General features: G+C 38.8%; 3 protein-coding genes across 7 annotated transcripts in view; 2 read left to right on the top strand and 1 right to left on the bottom strand.

The window, feature by feature from the left end:
- Window positions 1-1,921: 1,921 nt before the first annotated feature.
- Window positions 1,922-3,352, bottom strand: LOC147582716 (serine/arginine repetitive matrix protein 1). Its single transcript, XM_086702081.1, is given in 6 exon segments — window positions 1,922-2,200; window positions 2,203-2,292; window positions 2,295-2,498; window positions 2,501-2,620; window positions 2,623-2,674; window positions 2,677-3,352. Coding segments are annotated over 6 exon segments (810 nt in total). The 5' UTR covers window positions 2,983-3,352; the 3' UTR covers window positions 1,922-2,162.
- The window catches only part of CPNE1 (copine 1), a 34,846-nt gene continuing 17,761 nt past the window's right edge, over window positions 2,341-19,425 (top strand). Inside the window, exons 1-2 of one of the 5 annotated variants that reach the window (XM_086702075.1) lie at window positions 2,403-2,484; window positions 8,205-8,257. The gene's annotated coding sequence lies outside the window, so the exon portion shown is untranslated. Of the gene's footprint in view, window positions 2,485-8,172; window positions 8,258-11,149; window positions 11,290-19,425 lie in introns of those variants that run through there. The other 4 variants (XM_025932058.2, XM_086702074.1, XM_086702073.1 and 1 more) reach the window with 4 other exon arrangements.
- RBM12 (RNA binding motif protein 12) lies at window positions 11,169-16,313 on the top strand. Its single transcript, XM_086702072.1, has one exon. It carries the CDS (start codon window positions 11,169-11,171, stop codon window positions 13,998-14,000), a length of 2,832 nt encoding a protein of 943 aa, XP_086558198.1. The 3' UTR covers window positions 14,001-16,313.

The raw sequence follows: 19,425 nt of genomic DNA, 5'->3' as shown, positions 1-19,425 counted from the left end.
AAGAGGAAATAACAGGGAGAAACTACTATGCTAGGTATGCTAGGAAACCTTTTTTAAGGAGTGTTACTTAAGCAAAAACCTGATTTCCAGCCATGAAAGAGCTAGAGATGAATGAGAAATTAGAAGCAACTGGAAGAGCAAAGGGCCTGAGGTATGAAAAAGCATGATGTGTTTGAGAAACCTGTAGAGGGCAAATGCAGTTTCCATCTGTGGGTCTGACACTGTAGGTGGATAGTTACCAGCACTAAAAAATCAAGAGAAAAAATAGATTACATTGGCATATTTTAAGTATTTTTTTGTTTTTTACTTTTTAAAAAAAGTTTATTTATTTTTAAGTAATCTCTACACCCATGTGGGGCTAGAAATACAACCCGGAGATCAATAGTCTCATGCTCATGACTGAGCCAGCCTGGTAACCCTTAAGTATTTTATTTATATTATATATTTGAATGTGTATACCTGGTTGCAAATGTATTATGTGAGTGATGGTCAAAAAAGTTTGAAAGCTACTAGCTAGAAGTATGGTAAATACAGGTAGACAGGAGGAGGAAAATTTTAAATAAATTTTTCACTATGAATAATTTCTTTAAAGTTTATTTATTTTGAGAGAGAGCACTCAAACGAAGGAGAGGCAGAGAGAGAGAGAATCCCAAGCAGGCTTCACACTGTCAGCACAAAGCCTGACACATGGCTCAATCTCACAAACTCTGAGATCTTGACCCAGGCCAAAATGAAGAGTCTGGTGCTTACGTGATTGAGCTACCCAGGAGACACTATTTTGAATAGTTTTAGATTTAGAGAAAGTTTGCAAAGATAGTACAGTTAGATGTCCATTACCCAATATCCTCTAATTTTAACATCTAGTATAAAACTTGGCATATTTGTCAAAACTAAGGGATTATTAACATCTGTACATTAGTATTAACTAAACTTCAGATTTTATTCAGATTTCACCAACTTTCCCACTAATGCCCTATTTCTATTCCAGAAACCAATTCTGGATACCATATTGCATTTAGTAGGTTTCATTTTTAATGCACTATATTATAGCTACAAAGAGGATATATAATGAAAAATAGGTTTGGTTTAAAAGTGAGACAGAGTTTTCTAATTTGTGTTTTTGGCATACTGAGCTAGCACCAGGCAAGTTTGCCACGCAAATCTTCCCAAAAGCTTGTTGGAGCTGTGGAAATACAGTCCCTGATTTTTTTACTCAGTTGACTTCTCACTTGCTGATTTGGAAGATTAGTTCAATTTTGGTAATAGTCATCATGTTGAAAACTAGCCTCTGTACTCCAGAGCTGTAATATAACAGGAAGACAGAGTTTGGGGATAAAGAGGAAAGGTAGTTTTATTACTTCCAGGCAAAGGAGGCTGCAGCAGACTTAATGCCTTCAAAACTGCAGACCCACTCTGGATAAAAGGCTAAGGAGTTTTATAGGAAAATACAGGATCTGGGTGGTTTGGATAGGAACCTGGTAGCACTTGAGCCGTATTGGTTAGGTCTTCATCGTGGTCTCATGACTAGCGCTGGCAATGGCCATCTGAGTCTCATTACTAGACATACATTGAGGTAAGCGAGAGGTCAACATTGATGCGGAGTTCCTGGAACAAATGATTCTACCAAAACAAAAAAACAAAAAACAAACAAAAAACCAAAACAAAACAAAAAGAGGGTAGGCAGAAGCTTTAAGAATGAGGAAGAGAGGGAAAATATTGTTCAAAGTCAAATCTTGCTGAAGCATGAATGTATCCATCTTAATTTCTATCCATCTTTACATTTCTATAATGGTTTCAATCACGATAATTGAGTATAGGCAGGGGGAGTGCACAGCATGAGAATAATTTTTTCTATAATATAGTAATACTAAATACTAAATACAATACTTAATACTAAGATGCAGTCCGTTAATGAACACTAGTGGGTAAGGCTCCCTGGATTTACATTTTTAACTGGGAAAAAAAAATTAGGTTTTGGTTCTTTTGTTAGGGCATCGCCAACAGAACCGGGCACTACTTTGTGGTCCATTTCATCCTCGACACACTGCGCGAAGAAGGCATTATTTCTTCTCTTAATAAGAAGTGAAGCAATTTGCACAACGTTCCGCAGTGAACGGACCACCCAGGTACTCTTCCCCATCTCACCGAGCAGCGCCTTTCTCCTAAGGCGGGGCTAGTGCGCAAACGTCGTACGTACGTCCTCAAAGCTCCTCTCGCCACAAATACCCGCAACTTCCGGGAGATTGCTCAAGAACCTCCCGGCGCTTGCGCCGCGCCGCCCCGTGATGTCACCACTCCGTCCCGCCCCTGCTGGAACGCGGAGCTGCCGAGCGGGCTGTCGGCCATTTTGTGAAGCGGCGAAAGAGGTGGTGGCTGCTGTGGGCTCCGGGAAGCCGTTCGGGCTGGGGCTGTCGGCCGCGGGGCGGAGGCACTCGCGCGGGGGGTAACTCGGGTCTGGGTTCGGGTGCCGCGCAGCTCTCCCCGGTAAGACTCCCGCAGCCCGGAACGGGCGGGGCTGTGCGGGGCTCGAGCCGCCCCTTGGTGGCCCGGGGCGGGGCCTTCGGAGGCCTCCGAGCCCGCCGCAGCGAGCGCCCCACACAAAAGGGTCGCGGCATGGCTGCGGGGGCTTGGGGCGCCGTGTGCGCCTTTGAAGCCTGAGAGGATGCAGGAAGGACGCAAGAGAGGATAAGCCTGCATACCGAAGTGGGGACGAGGCCATAGTGAGGACGCCCCCGTGGTCTGAGGGAGGAGGCCACAGCTGGGTGGCCCAGCGGCCTGAGAACTAACGGGGATTGCAGTGAAAACACACCTACATCCCGAATGAGCCAGATTTTCTGCGCCTCCCAAAAGAGACAGAGATTGTAACTCCATCTCTGTGTCCCGAACTGAGGAGATAAACGTAGTGAGGACACTCCCTTCTTCCGAAGTGGAAAGGAGGCCCCGGTGGCCTAACAGGAAAAGGGGACTACAGTCAGGACACATCTATGGGGAGGAAGCTGTAGTCGTTACACTCCTCTGAGTCTAGGAAGGAAGTCAAAACTGGTCGCCTTCGTGGCCTGAAGGTGGAGGGGGTTGCAGGGAAATGCTTCCCAGGTTCAGCGCTGGGCGGGGCTTACCCTCGAGGGTGTCGGCGATTTGAGAAGCCGGCCTCTGTAGCGAGAAAAGTGGGGGTGAGTACGCCTCCCAGGCCTCTGAGAATTGTAGTGAGGTACCAGATCTTTGGTCCCCAAGTAGGGAAGGGGCTGCAGTGAGGACCACCTTTACATATCCCTTGGGAGAGAGCCTCCCGCTCTGAAAGAGGAGGAGGTGCAATAGAATGTGGAGGTTGGGTGCTTTTGATGAGTGAGTTGAGTTTGTCTAGCGGAAGCTGGAGGTGCTAGTTGGCAGCCACGTGAAATAGATGGGAGGGGCTTTGAGGATCTACAGGTTAGTGTTGGGGTTGGATACCAGTGCAGGAGGCTTAGCTGCCAGATTGCAAATGCATGGACTTTATGTGTGCCTGTAATGTGTGCTTTATAGTGAAAAATCTAAGCGGCTACGGTGAAGGTTACTTTCGGTTATTCAGCACAAAACATGCTGGGAGTTTTGTATACTGTGTTGCAGGCTCAGTAGGAGAGGTTTCTGGACCCTAGAACCGTCCTATAAAACCCTGGATTTCCAGAGGTGACCTAATGTAAATTGTGGTAGTTGTTCGGAACCATTCTGTATTATTCAAGAATAGTGTAATTCCGCTTAATATAACCCGAGAGAAAAAGTAATTGCAACTGAAGGACTGTTGAAGGAGAGACTTATGACTGGAGTATTTCTCTTACAGCTTCTTGATTGAATGGTTTAAAATGGTGTGATTTTTGTAAAATGCAGTGTTAGTAACATGTATTGCCTTGGACTTTGTAATCTAGTTTGTATTGTTAATGTATTTCAGAGCGTTTGCAGTTGAAAAGTGTCCTACAAGTCTGCACATACAGGCTTATTGTTTCGTGTTTGTTTGTTTGTTTAATTACAGAAATATACAAGACTGGGTTGTACTTGTTTTTGAAATTTGGTGGTTTTGAACGAAAGGAGGATTTCTGGACTTTGTGGGAAGTAATTGTGTTCAGGCATCTTCCAAGATTATAAAAAGTTGAAAGAACTGTTACAGGTGGTTATAATAATTTTATGGTAATTTTTTAAGAAAATGAAATGTTTGCCCTGTTTGTATAAAGGTTGAGGGATGTGCTCAGTATTATTACTGGAAATTTTTTTTAACGTAACAGGGAATGCATTTATATTATCTTTATATGCTCAATTAAGTATTTTATGGATTGTAACGCATCATTTGTATTTTTCTTATGATATCTGTTAGGTGAAAAATGTGAAGGTTGAGAAACCATTGTGGTGATTACTTGGGACATATTGTTATGTGCTAATATCAGTATACTTCTGGCTTCTTTCACTTTCTTGTGACATGCCAAATGTTTCAGTGTTTGCATATTGCGAGTTTGGGGGTTATTGGTACAATTTTTAGATGTGAAACTTGATTTTGTCAGCCAGTGTGTTCCTGGAATTCGGTGACCATGTTCATACTGTTTTCATTCCATTTTGTAGAGAGCCACTTCATCTTTCAGCTTGAATGAATGTTTTCCTCCGTAGATGTTGTAGAAAGAACTTCTAAGAGTCAGTAATGGTTGCACAAAAGATGCTTTTTAGATATCTATCCCTAAAATCTAGAGACTGTCGTCCATTTCTGTATTCTGCCCCAGCCACAAGTGCTTAATAAATGTTCGTGATATAAATGAATGTTAAATATTTTAGGTCAGCTAAACAGAAAAATAACTTCACCTAATTGATAGTTTAACACACTTTACTACCACCGCTCATATACCTTCTGGTTTGCAAAGAGTTTATTTTATTAAATTTCAAGCCACCTTTCAAGTCTTAAGACCGATAGGGAGGGTTTACATGGTTGGCTAGGTTAGAAGTAATATTGTTGCTTTTAAGTTTAAATCAAGTAAGATGATGGACATATTTATTGGCATGGGGGGGGGGATTGAAAAATAATATAGTCGTTTTGGCAGGAGGAATATATCTCTTATTTAGAAATGTCTTTTGGTTTGCTGCTTTTGATAACTGACTGCAGGCTAATGGGAAAGTTGAGTAACAAGCTATCTAAAGGATTCATGTCCCTCAGTGTGAGAAGAATTGTTTCATTAAGAATGATTCCAGAATCTGAAGTGTGATCCATTTGGGGTTGGGAACACAATCAAGTGGATGAAGCTGTTGGTTTTTTGTTTTTGTTTTTGTTTTTTTTCTGTAATGCCTACCATACTGTGATTATTCGGCTTATGGCATTGTACCCATTATGATTGGTTCTCTGTTGCTCATGTCTGAGGTGACATTTGAGGGGTGCTGCTTTTTGTATTTTTTGAATCTAAAGAACTTTGGCTCTTCTGTATCTGATTACTGAACAAAGTTAAAATTCACTTTTTGATGTTTATCACCAGATGAAGAGTGGAAATGGTTAAGTTCTGGTTTGTACCTTGACTTCCTGATAAAGAGGATTGTTGTCATTTTATTCTGAAATCTCAAATGGTTGAAATGGCTAGTAAATAAGAAAATATGTCGTGTCATAATATGCTAAATGTTCATAGCAAGTATTTGTAATTTATTCATGTTTCTGGTATTTGTAAAGCTGAAGTAAAGCCACTATGTTAGGATTAATTCCTAACATAAAGCAGAAAAATATACTAGAGCAATCTTCTTGTTTTAGATCTTCTGATACAAGTGAATTTAATGGCACTTTGGGCCCATTTTCTCCTTCCTATCTTTATGCTTTATGAATAGGTTAAAAAAATATGTGCTTTAGATGTTTTGTTTCATAGAATTGTTTTCAGTCTTACCCTTCTAAAATTCACGAAAGCTTAAGCTGGTTGGAGTGGATTTTTCATGTTGGGATCCTTCATTCCATTGCTAGCTGATAATTTAGAACCCAGGGATGAGTAGGTTCTTGGAAAACAGTGGTGCCTCTTAAATTGTTGTGCTCTTTACAAAGTGAGGTGTTGAAAACAAAAGCACTCAGTTCTCAGTTTTGATTTACTTTGTCCATTTGAAGGAAGAGGTGGAACACCAAGAGTTGTGAGCTTCTAGCTTCTAGCCTGAACTTTTCTGCATATTTTTCCTTGGTATGGATTGATATGGATATGGGCCTTCCCCTTTGCTCAAATAGAAAAGATTCACAAATTTATGCCTAGATTGATTTTGTATTTTATTTTATTATTTATTTTTAAATGTTTATTTATTTTGAGAGAGAGAGCTCAAGCAAGGGAGGGGCAGAGAGAGGGGGGTACAGAGGATCCAAACGGGGCTCAAACCCACAAGCCTTGAACCCACAAGCCATGAGATCGTGACCTGAGCTGGAGTTGGACGCTTAATCAGCTGAGCCACCCAGGCGCCCCCCTGATTTTGGAATTTAAATTTAACAATGTAAAATTTGAACGAGGCATCTGCCAAATTCACCTGGGCCTTTCAACTTTTTCTTGTGGAATGAGACATTTCCTTGTTATAGTAATTTCTGGCAACCCTTTAGAAATTTTTTGAATGTAGGCCTGGTGTGTTCCTTTGGGCTTAACTGGCTGACTCTGATCTTGTTCCTCTCCAGATGGACATATGGAACCTTGTTGGGTCTGGAAGGGAAGAAGCTGGGGAACCTGTTTCCCTTATTATCTTCAGGGCACATGTCCTGGCCCCATACCAGACATTTTGAATTGGAATCTCCAGTAGGAGATCATCTGTTAATCACAAATGCTTAACTAGAAAATTACTCTGGTTCTGTTGGTCATAGAGTCCAACTAGTACATTTAGAAAATAATATTGCAGAAATTCTTGCTCTTCTCATTGGGCACAGCCTTTACCTAAAGCAGGCTTTTTTCTATTTCATGCTTCCCTTTGTGACCTGTTAGATAAACTTTTAGGTGTGGCTTTTAAATAAAGAGTTTTAAAACTCTTTAAACATAATTAGAACTGATTTGTACAACATATAAAAGAATGGTACAGTGCTCTGGGCTTTTGAAAGCATTGTTAATGACATTTGCATAGCTTTTGTGACAAAAAAAATCTCATTCTTAAGTAATTTGAGTAATTGTTTACAAGATGTTTAGCTCGTCCTTTAGAAAAAGTTTAGAGTAACACTAAAAGTTTTTAAAATTTTACTTTTTGGTGATGAATATTAAGCACTGGTGGTATCTTGAAAGATAGTTAAAAATGTGCATCATTCTAAGTAGTGTTCTATTGGTAATCTTAGTACTTAACAGTGACATTTTTTTTCTCTGTTTCTCTAAATTAAAAAATGGTCTTTTGAAAGTAATTGTCTGATCATTTGGTTTTCTGTGTTGCTTGTGAATTGTTTATAACTTCATGGTTTGGGAGAAATTCCAGTAAGACATGAGTGACTCGTTTTTACTTTGGGAGGTATTCTTAATATGCCAGACATTTTTAGTTTAGTTTTTTTGTTTGTTTTTTGTTTTTATGAGTTTCTTGGAACAGTTTTGGTGTTAGAAGGAAAAAGTACTTTTCCTTAAGATTTTGAACCCCACTGGTTTTAAATAGGAATTAGTCCTTAGAGCCTGAACTTTCTCTTCATTTATATTTCTTGGTTCTTGATGCTATCTTGGTGCAAAGGAAAATATTTTGAAAGTAATTCCAAGAATTTCTATAAGTACACTTGAATTGATGACTGTCATTTGTCTTGGAACTGTTATTGTGCAAACTTGTGCTTCTTCATCAAACATTTGGTGGGACCTAAGGAAATAGGTCATAGTTGGACTTGTGTTGATGGAATTTTCTGGACTGGTTTAATCATCAAGTAATAAAAGTAATTATCAACTGTGAAGCTGAGCTTTATGATTGTTTTCGTTTTTAATTGATTCATTCTTGGACTAATTTATGGCACATTCTTTATGTAAATATATTATGTTTTGAGAGATACTCAAATTTGAAAGCAATACCAAGTAAGAAGCATGTGTGGGATTTTGGTACATGTGTTTCTTTCTTTCTTCTTCTTTTTTTTTTTATATGCATTCTAATGAAGTACTCTGGTGGTTTCAGACTCGCCTTCATAATGTACAGTTCAGTGTGGCCTGTGCGTGTTGTTTTGTGTTTCCTGCATTGATTTTTGCCTCCATTTATTCTCTATTGCAGTCTAAAAGTTGGTTTTAATTGGTTGCCCACAGGATTGACTTGGCCTCTACTTCTTGTTAAGAAAATACATCTCTTGTTTGATCAGGTAAGAGATTTTGAATAGAGGGTTTGTTTTTATACAAATTAAAATGAGATAGCTTATTTAGTAACATGAAAATATGTGAAGCAGCTGAATTGTGGGGGATTTTCTTTTGCTTTTTTTTAACAGTCTTATCTGAGGGATGGGGGTGGGGTGGACTGGGTGCTTTGAACAGTTGTTGCTTTCTTTGGGGGTCAGTCTTATTTAGATGCATTTCTCCTGCTGAATTCCTGATTATTAGGCAGTAAGTAGCTGTTTTTTTCCCTCATTGTAGCATTCTAGACTAATTACAAATATAGGTGCTTGTTATTGGTATGGTTTTTTAATATTCCTTTGAGGTATAGGTATAGATAATGGGTCATATGTTTTAGAATACATATTTTGACTTTAGATGGAACTTTAGTGATTGGAATCTAACCCTCTTGTTAAATAACAAAGGTAGGCTCAAGGTAGTTGAAGTGACTTACCTGTCAAACAGGCGCTTAGTAGCAGAATAGCAGATCTTAACTTCATATTTTTTTGGAACCTGAAAACTGTTTTTCACTTTAGATGGCTTTATGAATAAGTCTTATGCTCTACTTTGGTTTAATCCTCAGCCCTTTTTCTAGCTGGTAATCTGGGCAGATTTTCAGCGTCATGTTTTCGTATGTACTTTGCGCAGACTTTCACTACATCCCTTCTCTTAGTAGCAGATGGTTTTTGAAGAGTTGCTGTGTGTGTCACTTTAGCCCTGTGTTTAATTTTTCTGTTCTTGGGACCATATCAAATTCCCATTTTACTGTCCCAGTGTAAACTAACATATCTATCTCTCAAGTCTTTTTGGGTGCCTAGACTACTTATCCATGATGTTTCCCCCATATAGTGAATAAATGATTAAGCATTTTTTAAAGTTGAACGGGAATACTGTCTTAATTTTGCATATAGCTAATATGCTAGAGATAGTAAGGAAAGAGAATTTAATGACTTGGAGTTGTCTTGATGAGCTTTCATATAGATTGCTAAGTAGTAAATAAGCGAAAAGAGTTTGTTGGTGTGATTAATTTTTTTAGTATTAATTTTTCTTGCTGACTCTTGCAAACCAAAGACGAAAGGCTTCCCTCCTCACCCAGATTTCTAGTGTTTTATAATGGTCTCATAAGAGCATTTTCTGTTTGCCAATCCATCTTTCTGGATTAAATTTGAAAGTAGCTTTTATTTTTGTGTATGTGTGTGAGAAAACTGTCAAAGCCAAACAGTATATTTCTGTTTTGTGTACAGCAATCATAATGGTTGAGATATAATTACAGATTTTATTTCATCAAATTGATATTCACATAATATTTGACATGAAAAACTATTTTCATGAGGTTTACAGGATTCTTAGAGCTTGCAGCAGGAAACTTTGGTCTTTTAATGTTCCTGTTTGAAAGGTGTTAAAACCAAACTCAAGTCATTTATAATTTTCCTGAGGTCCCAGAGCTAGTTATATATGTATATGTTTTTTAAAGTTTATTTATTTTGAGAGAGAGTCGGGGAGGACCAGAGAGAGAGAATCCTAAACAGGCTCCATGTTATCAGCGTGAAGCCTGATCATGGGGCTCAAATTTACAAACTGTGAGATCATGACCTGAGTAAAAGTCAGACCCTTAACCAATCGACAGAGCCACCCAGGTGCCTCTAATAGGTTTATATTTAAAAGTTGATATTTAAGATGGATTGGAAAATACCCTAAGTTATTGACCACATAAATTTCAAATTAATATTTTTTCTAGTCCCAAGAATTTGTTTTGTATCAGTTTACAAAGGGCTGCCCTTGCATTTACACTTGAAAGCCGTAAGAACTGAAATAGTGAAATTTTACTTAAATCTGGGAGAAACTTTTCTTTTTGACTAGTTAAACTGAGACATCTAAGGAGATCAGTGAGTTCCCAGAAATTCCACAGGAATTACATTGGGTAGGAGACTATAACAATCACTGAATAAAGTTTATATACCCTAGTTCTTTTTAAAACAAAAAAATACCTTTTTTTTTTTTTTTATTATCAGCCTTCTGTGAGAAAAATGAATGTGTGTGTGTGTGTATTGGTAGGTTTGGGAATGAGTCATTGGATCTGAGTTTTAATTAAAATAGCTTTGGTGAATGGCACTGTAACCAGGTTCTATTTTTTGGAGTGACGACTATGGATAACTAAGATTTTGGCTATTTTATTCAGTAGTTCTTTGGATTCTTCGTATGTATTAATCTTGTTTGTAGTAACTAATTCCATATGTAGTTTTCTTTAATAATAGAGCTGTAATGCAGATTGAAGAGTTTTAGGATGAAATATGGAATCGGTTCTCATTTGAGACTTGAATCTACTTTAGTGTTAATTATTTGTAATTCATTAGTATTCCAGTTTCCTGTTTCTCTTTTGCATTTTGAGATTGAGTCATATAAAATGACTGATAATTCTACAAAGTTGTCAAGTTTATAAAGGAAAATGCTAAGTCACTTTTAAATATTAACTTTGATACATCCTTTGCATGCTTTCCTCCTGCAGACTGTTAAACTTTGTGTCCTGATCTGACTTACACATTTCTTTTAAATCTTACTGAATAATTAGTGGTCTGAGTGATATAATTGGTGATTTTACTTTCATTATGGTGGTTTTTTTTCCTGAAACTTTTGAGTCATAGGACTGAACTTCTAACTGTTTACAGAATTAATGCCTTTTGGAAGTTGAAATTGTCTAGGTTTTACATTGTAAACGGCACATAATATTCAGTTTTTAGAATATTCAAATTAAAAAAAAAAACAAACCCTACATTGCTTGAGATAGTTTGAGGGCCTAATAAGGTAGCTGGTCATTCTTGTAGCTAAAAACTTGGTGTGATGAACAGGAGTCTGACCTGGCCGTTGCCTTTTCTCATCTGCAGGTGTGTGTGGTTTCAGCGCAGCATGGCTGTGGTCATCCGTTTGCAAGGTCTCCCAATTGTGGCGGGGACCATGGACATTCGCCACTTCTTCTCTGGATTGACCATCCCTGATGGGGGCGTGCATATTGTAGGGGGTGAACTGGGTGAGGCTTTCATCGTTTTTGCCACTGATGAAGATGCAAGGCTTGGTATGATGCGCACAGGTGGTACAATTAAAGGGTCAAAAGTAACACTTTTGTTGAGTAGTAAAACGGAAATGCAGAATATGATTGAACTGAGTCGTAGGCGTTTTGAAACTGCCAACTTAGATATACCACCAGCAAATGCTAGTAGATCAGGACCGCCACCTAGCTCAGGAATGGGTGGCAGGGTAAACTTGCCTACAACAGTACCTAACTTTAATAATCCTTCACCCAGTGTAGTTACTGCCGCTACATCGGTTCATGAAAGCAACAAAAACATACAGACATTTTCCACAGCCAGCATAGGAACGGCTCCTCCAAATATGGGGGCTTCTTTTGGGAGCCCAACGTTTAGCTCAACCATTCCAAGCACAGCGTCTCCAATGAACACAGTCCCACCACCACCAATTCCTCCAATCCCAGCGATGCCATCTTTGCCACCAATGCCGTCCATTCCCCCAATACCAGTTCCTCCTCCGGTACCTACATTGCCTCCTGTGCCTCCTGTGCCCCCAATCCCCCCAGTCCCTTCTGTGCCACCCATGACCCCACTGCCACCCATGTCAGGCATGCCACCCTTGAACCCGCCACCTGTGGCCCCTCTACCTGCTGGAATGAATGGCTCTGGAGCACCTATGAATCTGAACAATAACCTGAACCCTGTGTTTCTGGGTCCATTGAATCCTGTTAACCCTATCCAGATGAACTCTCAAAGCAGTGTGAAACCACTTCCCATCAACCCCGATGATCTGTATGTCAGTGTACATGGTATGCCCTTTTCTGCAATGGAAAATGATGTCAGAGATTTTTTCCATGGGCTCCGTGTTGATGCAGTGCATTTGTTGAAAGATCATGTAGGTCGAAATAATGGGAACGGATTGGTTAAATTTCTCTCCCCTCAAGATACATTTGAAGCTTTGAAAAGAAACAGAATGCTGATGATTCAACGCTATGTGGAAGTTAGTCCTGCCACAGAGAGACAGTGGGTAGCTGCTGGAGGCCATATCACTTTTAAGCAAAGTATAGGACCTTCTGGACAAACCCATCCCCCACCTCAGACACTTCCCAGGTCAAAATCGCCCAGTGGGCAGAAAAGGTCGAGGTCAAGATCACCACATGAGGCTGGTTTTTGTGTTTACTTGAAAGGGCTACCATTTGAAGCAGAAAACAAACATGTCATTGATTTTTTTAAAAAGTTGGATATTGTGGAAGATAGTATTTATATCGCTTATGGACCCAATGGGAAAGCAACTGGTGAAGGCTTCGTAGAATTCAGAAATGAGGCTGACTATAAGGCTGCTCTGTGTCGTCATAAACAATACATGGGCAATCGCTTTATTCAAGTTCATCCAATTACTAAGAAAGGTATGCTAGAAAAGATAGATATGATTCGTAAAAGACTGCAGAACTTCAGCTATGACCAGAGGGAAATGATGTTAAATCCGGAGGGGGATGTCAGCTCTGCCAAAGTCTGTGCTCACATAACAAATATTCCATTCAGCATTACCAAGATGGATGTTCTTCAGTTCCTAGAAGGAATCCCAGTGGATGAAAATGCTGTACATGTTCTTGTTGATAACAATGGGCAAGGTCTAGGACAGGCATTGGTTCAGTTTAAAAATGAAGATGATGCACGTAAGTCTGAACGCTTACACCGTAAAAAACTTAACGGGAGAGAAGCTTTTGTTCATGTAGTTACTCTAGAAGATATGAGAGAAATTGAGAAAAATCCCCCTGCCCAAGGAAAAAAAGGGTTAAAGATACCTGTGCCAGGTAATCCTGCAGTTCCAGGAGTGCCCAGTGTGGGAATGCCCAATGCGGGAATGCCTAATGCGGGAATGCCCAGTACAGGAATGCCCGGTACAGGAATGCCCGGTGCGGGAATGCCTGGTACAGGAATGCCCGGTGCTGGAATGCCTGGTGCCGGAATGCCCGGTGCCGGAATGCCTGGTGCGGGAATGCCCGGTGGAGGAATGCCTGGTGCAGGAGGTGAAGAACATGCCTTCCTGACTGTAGGATCTAAGGAGGCCAACAATGGGCCTCCATTTAACTTTCCTGGTAATTTTGGCGGGTCGAATGCCTTTGGGCCACCACTCCCTCCTCCAGGATTAGGAGGGGCCTTTGGTGATGCTAGGCCTGGTATGCCTTCAGTTGGAAATAGTGGTTTGCCTGGTCTAGGACTGGATGTTCCAGGTTTTGGAGGTGGACCAAATAATTTAAGTGGGCCAGGATTTGCAGGAGGCCCTCAGAATTTTGGAAATGGCCCTGGTAGTTTAGGTGGCCCCCCAGGTTTTGGAAGTGGCCCTCCTGGTCTTGGAAGTGCACCTGGGCATTTGAGTGGGCCGCCAGCCTTTGGGCCTGGCCCTGGGCCTGGGCCTGGCCCAATTCACATTGGTGGACCCCCTGGCTTTGGATCTAGTTCTGGAAAACCAGGACCAACAGTAATTAAAGTGCAGAATATGCCCTTTACTGTGTCTATTGATGAGATTTTAGATTTCTTTTATGGCTATCAAGTGATCCCAGGCTCAGTGTGTTTAAAATACAATGAAAAAGGTATGCCCACAGGCGAAGCCATGGTGGCCTTTGAATCTCGGGATGAAGCCACAGCTGCTGTCATTGACTTAAATGACAGACCTATAGGCTCAAGGAAAGTAAAACTTGTCTTAGGGTAGCTGTTCACATCAATTCTTTATAGGGTAGATCTTCATAGTGCTGTGATTAATGCATCCAGATTGTTTTCCTAGTATTTCCAGGTTAGAACCTGTGGATTGTTTCAATTGCATATAGATTGGTTTCTATAACATAGAGCATTGGTTGACTGTTTACAGAAGATTCACTACCAGTATAAATATTGCTGTATGTTACAGTAAAGCTGTCTGGAGAGAACACAAAAATGATTTTGGCATACCATTAGAGAAACCATTTGTAAAACACAAATGACCATATAAAGCTTATCAAGGAGTCTCTAGATTGGTTTTGTTTTATATCTTATGAGATGAAGAAAATAGAAATGTCAATAGAGCTCATTAAGGGTGCTCTTGCCAGCTGCTGAAAAATAGAAGTTGGCTACTCTTGGAATTTGGTTTAAAGCTGGACAGATTTGCTTTGTTATAGGGTCAAAGCTTTGTCTAAAGTCCTCATTTTCTTTTAAAATTGAATAAAATCTCTGTATACAGATTCACTGTATGTACCTTTATTGCTTCTTGAGGGTTCTTGCTGTATAGACAGTCCTGCTTCTGAAGTTGCTGCTTTTTTGTTTGCCTAATTGACTCATTTGTAAATGAGCAGAACTGTTCTTGTTGTTGTTGTTTTAATATAAAACTCCACACTTGGTTTGTGCTATAACCTTGAACTTTGATTTCTAATGTCACACTTAAAACTGTGTGAAATAAGTACTTTTGCCACAAAAATAAAATATGGAGTCCTCTACCTACCAGAGCCTTTTTGGTTTGACCGCCACGTTTTAGTTTAGTCAGTTTAAAAATTGTTCATGTTGTTTGGATGGCATCAAAAACCCGAAACCACTTGTAATAATCATTGCTTAAGATGCTGGATTTGAAGTCCTCTCCATGATGGACTGATATTCTGGCAATTTTGTTCTGTCCCAAATTTGTGTGAAATTTTGGCCTGTAACTAAACAAAAAGGGTCCATTTATAAGAAAGAGCATTATTATATCTAGTTTTGTTTTTTTTTTAACTGAAGTTGAAATTGTTAGCTTTGTTAGCAATAGTGTTATAGAATAAAAGATCCATAAGCGGTGCCATAGATGTGCATTTAATCCTGTTACTTTGGGGGCTTTTTGGTCTAGTTGTTTGATCAGGAGCCTGTTTATAAAAATTCTTCATAAGGAGTACAAGTGCAGCTGCCAGAGGGGAGAGAATTGAGACTCTTTGCCCTTTTCATACTCTTTTCTTTGGCATTCAGGACACTAAGGCAGGAGGACCACATGGGTTCTGGTTGGTAAGTGTCCTTGTCATGAAAACATTTGCCTTACAACATCCTGCTCACTGATACAAAAGGCTCTACTTATGGTTACTTTCCTTCTTAGTTAAAATGTTCTAAAGATGTGTCACATTATATTATAAACATATGGAATGGGAGATTGGTGAGATATCATGAAAAACAAATTTTGTCTTACTTGGGCCTCTGTCTTGGTTTGAAACATTCCCAACATTTCCTGCAAATCAATGTACTTACAAAGGGGTCAGCCTTTTAAAAGAAGTATTTCCTGTTTAAAAAAAAAAAAAAAATAGTGCCTTTTTGGTGTTGCAAGTCAGTGGAACACTGAAATACAGAGTCTCGTATAATTTAGAGTTAAGAGTGGTAACAGTTTCATTTGTGTGATAAGATTTGGAGAGACTTTTCATCACTACAATCTTAGAGGATTGACAGTACAGGATTTTTTGTTTAGGGAGAGGATTATTTAGACTTTCAAAGAAGACATGGCTGTGTTGTGGGTCTTTTGACAATTCATGAATGCATATTCGCTTTGACAGATCACTAGATATTGCCTCCTCAACTAAAAAAGCAATATGATGTTTATATATGCTGTTCAATTTAAGTTTTCTATTAAGTAATCATTTCTCATTCCAAAGACCAAGTGCAGAAAACTTCAGCGCTGCTTGGGAGTCTTATTTCAACTGCAGTTTATTTTCCCCATTGGAGAGCTGACTATTTTCATTTTAGAAAAATGGGTTGTTTGAAGATGAAAGCCTTTTATCTTTTTTCCACAGTTTATTTTGGTTATATGTTCGTACAATCTTATTAAATATTTCATATACTTTATTGCAACTACTTTGTTATTTCTACATCTTAGATAAATGCTGAAAAGGAAAACTTGATTTCATTGTTCATCAAATTAAATAAATTAAGAAAATAGTGGTTTGTGTAGAAATTGGAGAGAACTGTGTTTCATATTTGGTTGAGTCACAACAGTGCTTCTCGTTGTGAAATGTAATTAAATGCTTTGCCCTCTGGAACTTGATTTTTGTGTATCTGAGACTTATTAATAGAGTGCTAACTGCTAAGCATACTGTTCATCTTGTTCTGGGCATTGGAGTTTGAGTTTTAAAAAATTCTTGAAAATATGCTCTGTGAAATTATTCATACCTCTCTTCCTGCAAATTTTCTCATAACTAGGTTTGGGGTAAAAATGAATTTCTTTCTCATTTGCTTTGTATGGTATGAAGGATTTGTAAAGCTTTGCTTAAAGTTGTGTGCATTTGTAAACACTATCATGATATTTTCAATTTTCTGTGTAAATTTTGTCTGTTTTTGGTGACATGAACGGAAGAGAATCTTTTCCTTTAGGATTAATTCCCTCCTCACCCCCTTGCTGGGTGTTTTGGTTTTTTTAGTTTAAAGGATTAGAGAAATCTACAAAATGTATTTTATAAATAAGCAATTTTGTAAACTTTTTCTGAACTCGGGTGAAACGTTTAGTTCACAAGCAAAATTTGGAGGTGTATTCTGTGTTTAATACTGTAGTTTGGATGTATAATTATTAGTGGGGTTTTTTTTTTGGTTTTTTTTTTTTTTTAACGCAACACTGTTCAGTGAAATGTAGTTCCTAGCTTTGTGCTCCAAGTTGTCAAAGCATCAACCGTGAAAATTGCATTAGGAAACTTTTTATTCACAATTTCAGAGAGTAATGTTCAGTGTAATTAGGTCAGTCTTAACACACTGGATGAAAATCTAGGGCCATGTATGTACGTAAGCAAATATACCTTGGATAAAATAAGGATCCATGAAAGCCTTAATCAAACTCAAAGTCCTTTTTATTGGATTCTGTCATTGTGTACAGGCGTGGGTCAAGTGTTTAAAAATAAATCCACTCATCAATTTCAAGAACATTTAAAAATGAGTAAAGAAACTGTAAAGTTGCTGCTAGTTAAATCTTCTGTAAGAATTCCTGGCAGTGATCACTTTTAAAACTTTCCCACTCTTGCAAAATTACCACATTTAAGTAGTTTTACCGGCAGTTCTACAGTAGTCCAAGCGTTAGAAACCAAACACAATAAAACGATTCATTGCCAGTATGGCCACAACATTGCCAGCAAATACTGCCTTGGCATCATTCAGCAGAGGTTTTTGTTTATAAAGATGAAGTCTTGAATACTGTTCAATAAACTTGTCACAAAATAAAAGAGGCTGATGCTTTTAATGCTTTACACAAGAGTACTCTATTGAGCTATACCATCAGGGTTTTTTGTTTATTTGTTTTGTTTTGTTTTTAACTCCTACAAATACTTTGTGCCTTTGGAAAGATGGATTTGGTGATCTTGGAGGTAACCATTGTTGCTTATCCTTGTCTGCTAATGCTGAAGTGTGGAAAGAAGATACCTGGAACGGCAGGGAGGAAACTTGATTCTAGGTCAAATCTGTGGTATCCACCTTTTCAGACTTTTATCTTATGTGCTTTGCTAGCAAGCCACTTCGTTATGTGGACTCAGAAAGTATGAGAAACCAGATCTTCTTTTTACAGAGGGAGTCTTAAAGGGGGCTGTGAATTGTCTTTTTAAAAAACTGATTAAGAAATGGAAAAAGAAATCTTCAGAATGCATTGTCAGTTGCACATACTTCTAAAGCTTTTTCTTTTTTGTTTACTTATTCTTGTATTAGTATGTGAGGTGTTTTGAGGTGTGGGAGAGGAATCAAAAATACTGCTGCTTTCTGACATTGATGCTCTGGTTTTGTCCCTTCCACATTTTGTTCAACTGCTAAAAAAAATTAGCAAATGAAAAGTTTCCATAAACTCCAGAGGCCTTAAAAAAATCTGAATTGGAGTTGCAGATAAACTAGTGGGCTATTCCTTTTAACCAAGGCTCTTGAATAATATAACTTTTACCTTTATCACGAAAGTTTTTAGTCTGTTTTGAGTTTCAATACTGAAGTTGTTTTAGAGGGGTTTAGACTTAAACATACTTAATTCCAGGTGGTTGCTGAACTGTTCTAAAATTATGAAGGTTTGACTAAGCATTTGAAAAATCACAGGGTGAAATCAGCTGCCTACAGATACCCAGAATGGCCCTTACCATCTTAAAGGGATAGACCGTATGCTAATAATACATGTCGTTTTCTTGTTCAGGAGAGAACCCTCATTTTGACTCATTGTTGTCTGCTTTCCAGTGTTTTACAGCAAGAAGTGGTTTAGCAGTTTGTGCATCACCACCATTCTCCTTACCCCCCAAAAGTAGAGCTTTTATGGGATATGAGAATCCGAATCTAAGAATACGCTTTTTAATTAAAAAATTGCTTGGTGTCAGTTTTGTCTTTTTAGTATAAAATCTGATAGATTGCATTGACTTATCTAAAATGTTCTGGAAAGAGTATACTCTGGTGGTGGCACAATTCTTTGATGCTATAGTGACTTTTCTGGAAAAACCCTTCTGTTTGTACCTGTTCATGTAAATGTTAATTCTTTACTGTGCTTCCTGGATTTATTCTTGTTGCCTTGAGCTACTTTATGCCAGATGATCTCAGAAGCTTCTTAGAATATGGCTCCTTTTCTGGATCAACGTAACTAACAATGAGCAACTAAGGTGGCACTGCTTTTCTACATATTGCTCTACTACTGAAGAGTACAGAAGGGGCAAAAAAATAAAGCCACTTGATGAAAGCATTCTAGCCCCAGGGGCAGAAATCTGGTGGCAGGAAATAGTGCTGAGGCAAATCTCATTAGCTGTTATCTTTGAATTCTTTTAAGAGGCCCAGGAACCTTTCCCTAGTGAAAATGTTGATAGTTAAATCATAGATACTAAGAAAAGTTGTAGAGAAGTGGCTAAATGACACAACAGACATTGGAATTGGCATCCCAGCTGAACCAGACATCTGGATTCTGATTTTAGTAACTTAATATTTCAAGTCATTTTTCCCAGTCAGCCAAAGGCTGTTTCATGTTGAGAGAAGGAAGAGGTGACTCTTTGGGGAAAATAGAGGTATGACCAGCAGTGGAACATAATTCAATATGGACAGAGTCAGATGTCGAAGAATTGTAACACTCCCAGGAGTAAGCTGTGCTATATTCAAACAGGCTGCCCTTAGTGTTTGATTCTCTCTACATTCTGATACTGCCCGTTTCCTGCCTTTTACCTGCT

The sequence above is a fragment of the Puma concolor genome, chromosome A3 (genome assembly GCF_028749965.1).
Source record: "Puma concolor isolate L17-30 chromosome A3, mPumCon1.1.hap2, whole genome shotgun sequence".
NCBI classification, from domain to species: Eukaryota; Metazoa; Chordata; class Mammalia; order Carnivora; family Felidae; genus Puma; species Puma concolor.
The sequence above is the reverse complement of the archived record's forward strand: the minus strand, read 5'-3'. Positions and strand labels throughout refer to the sequence as shown.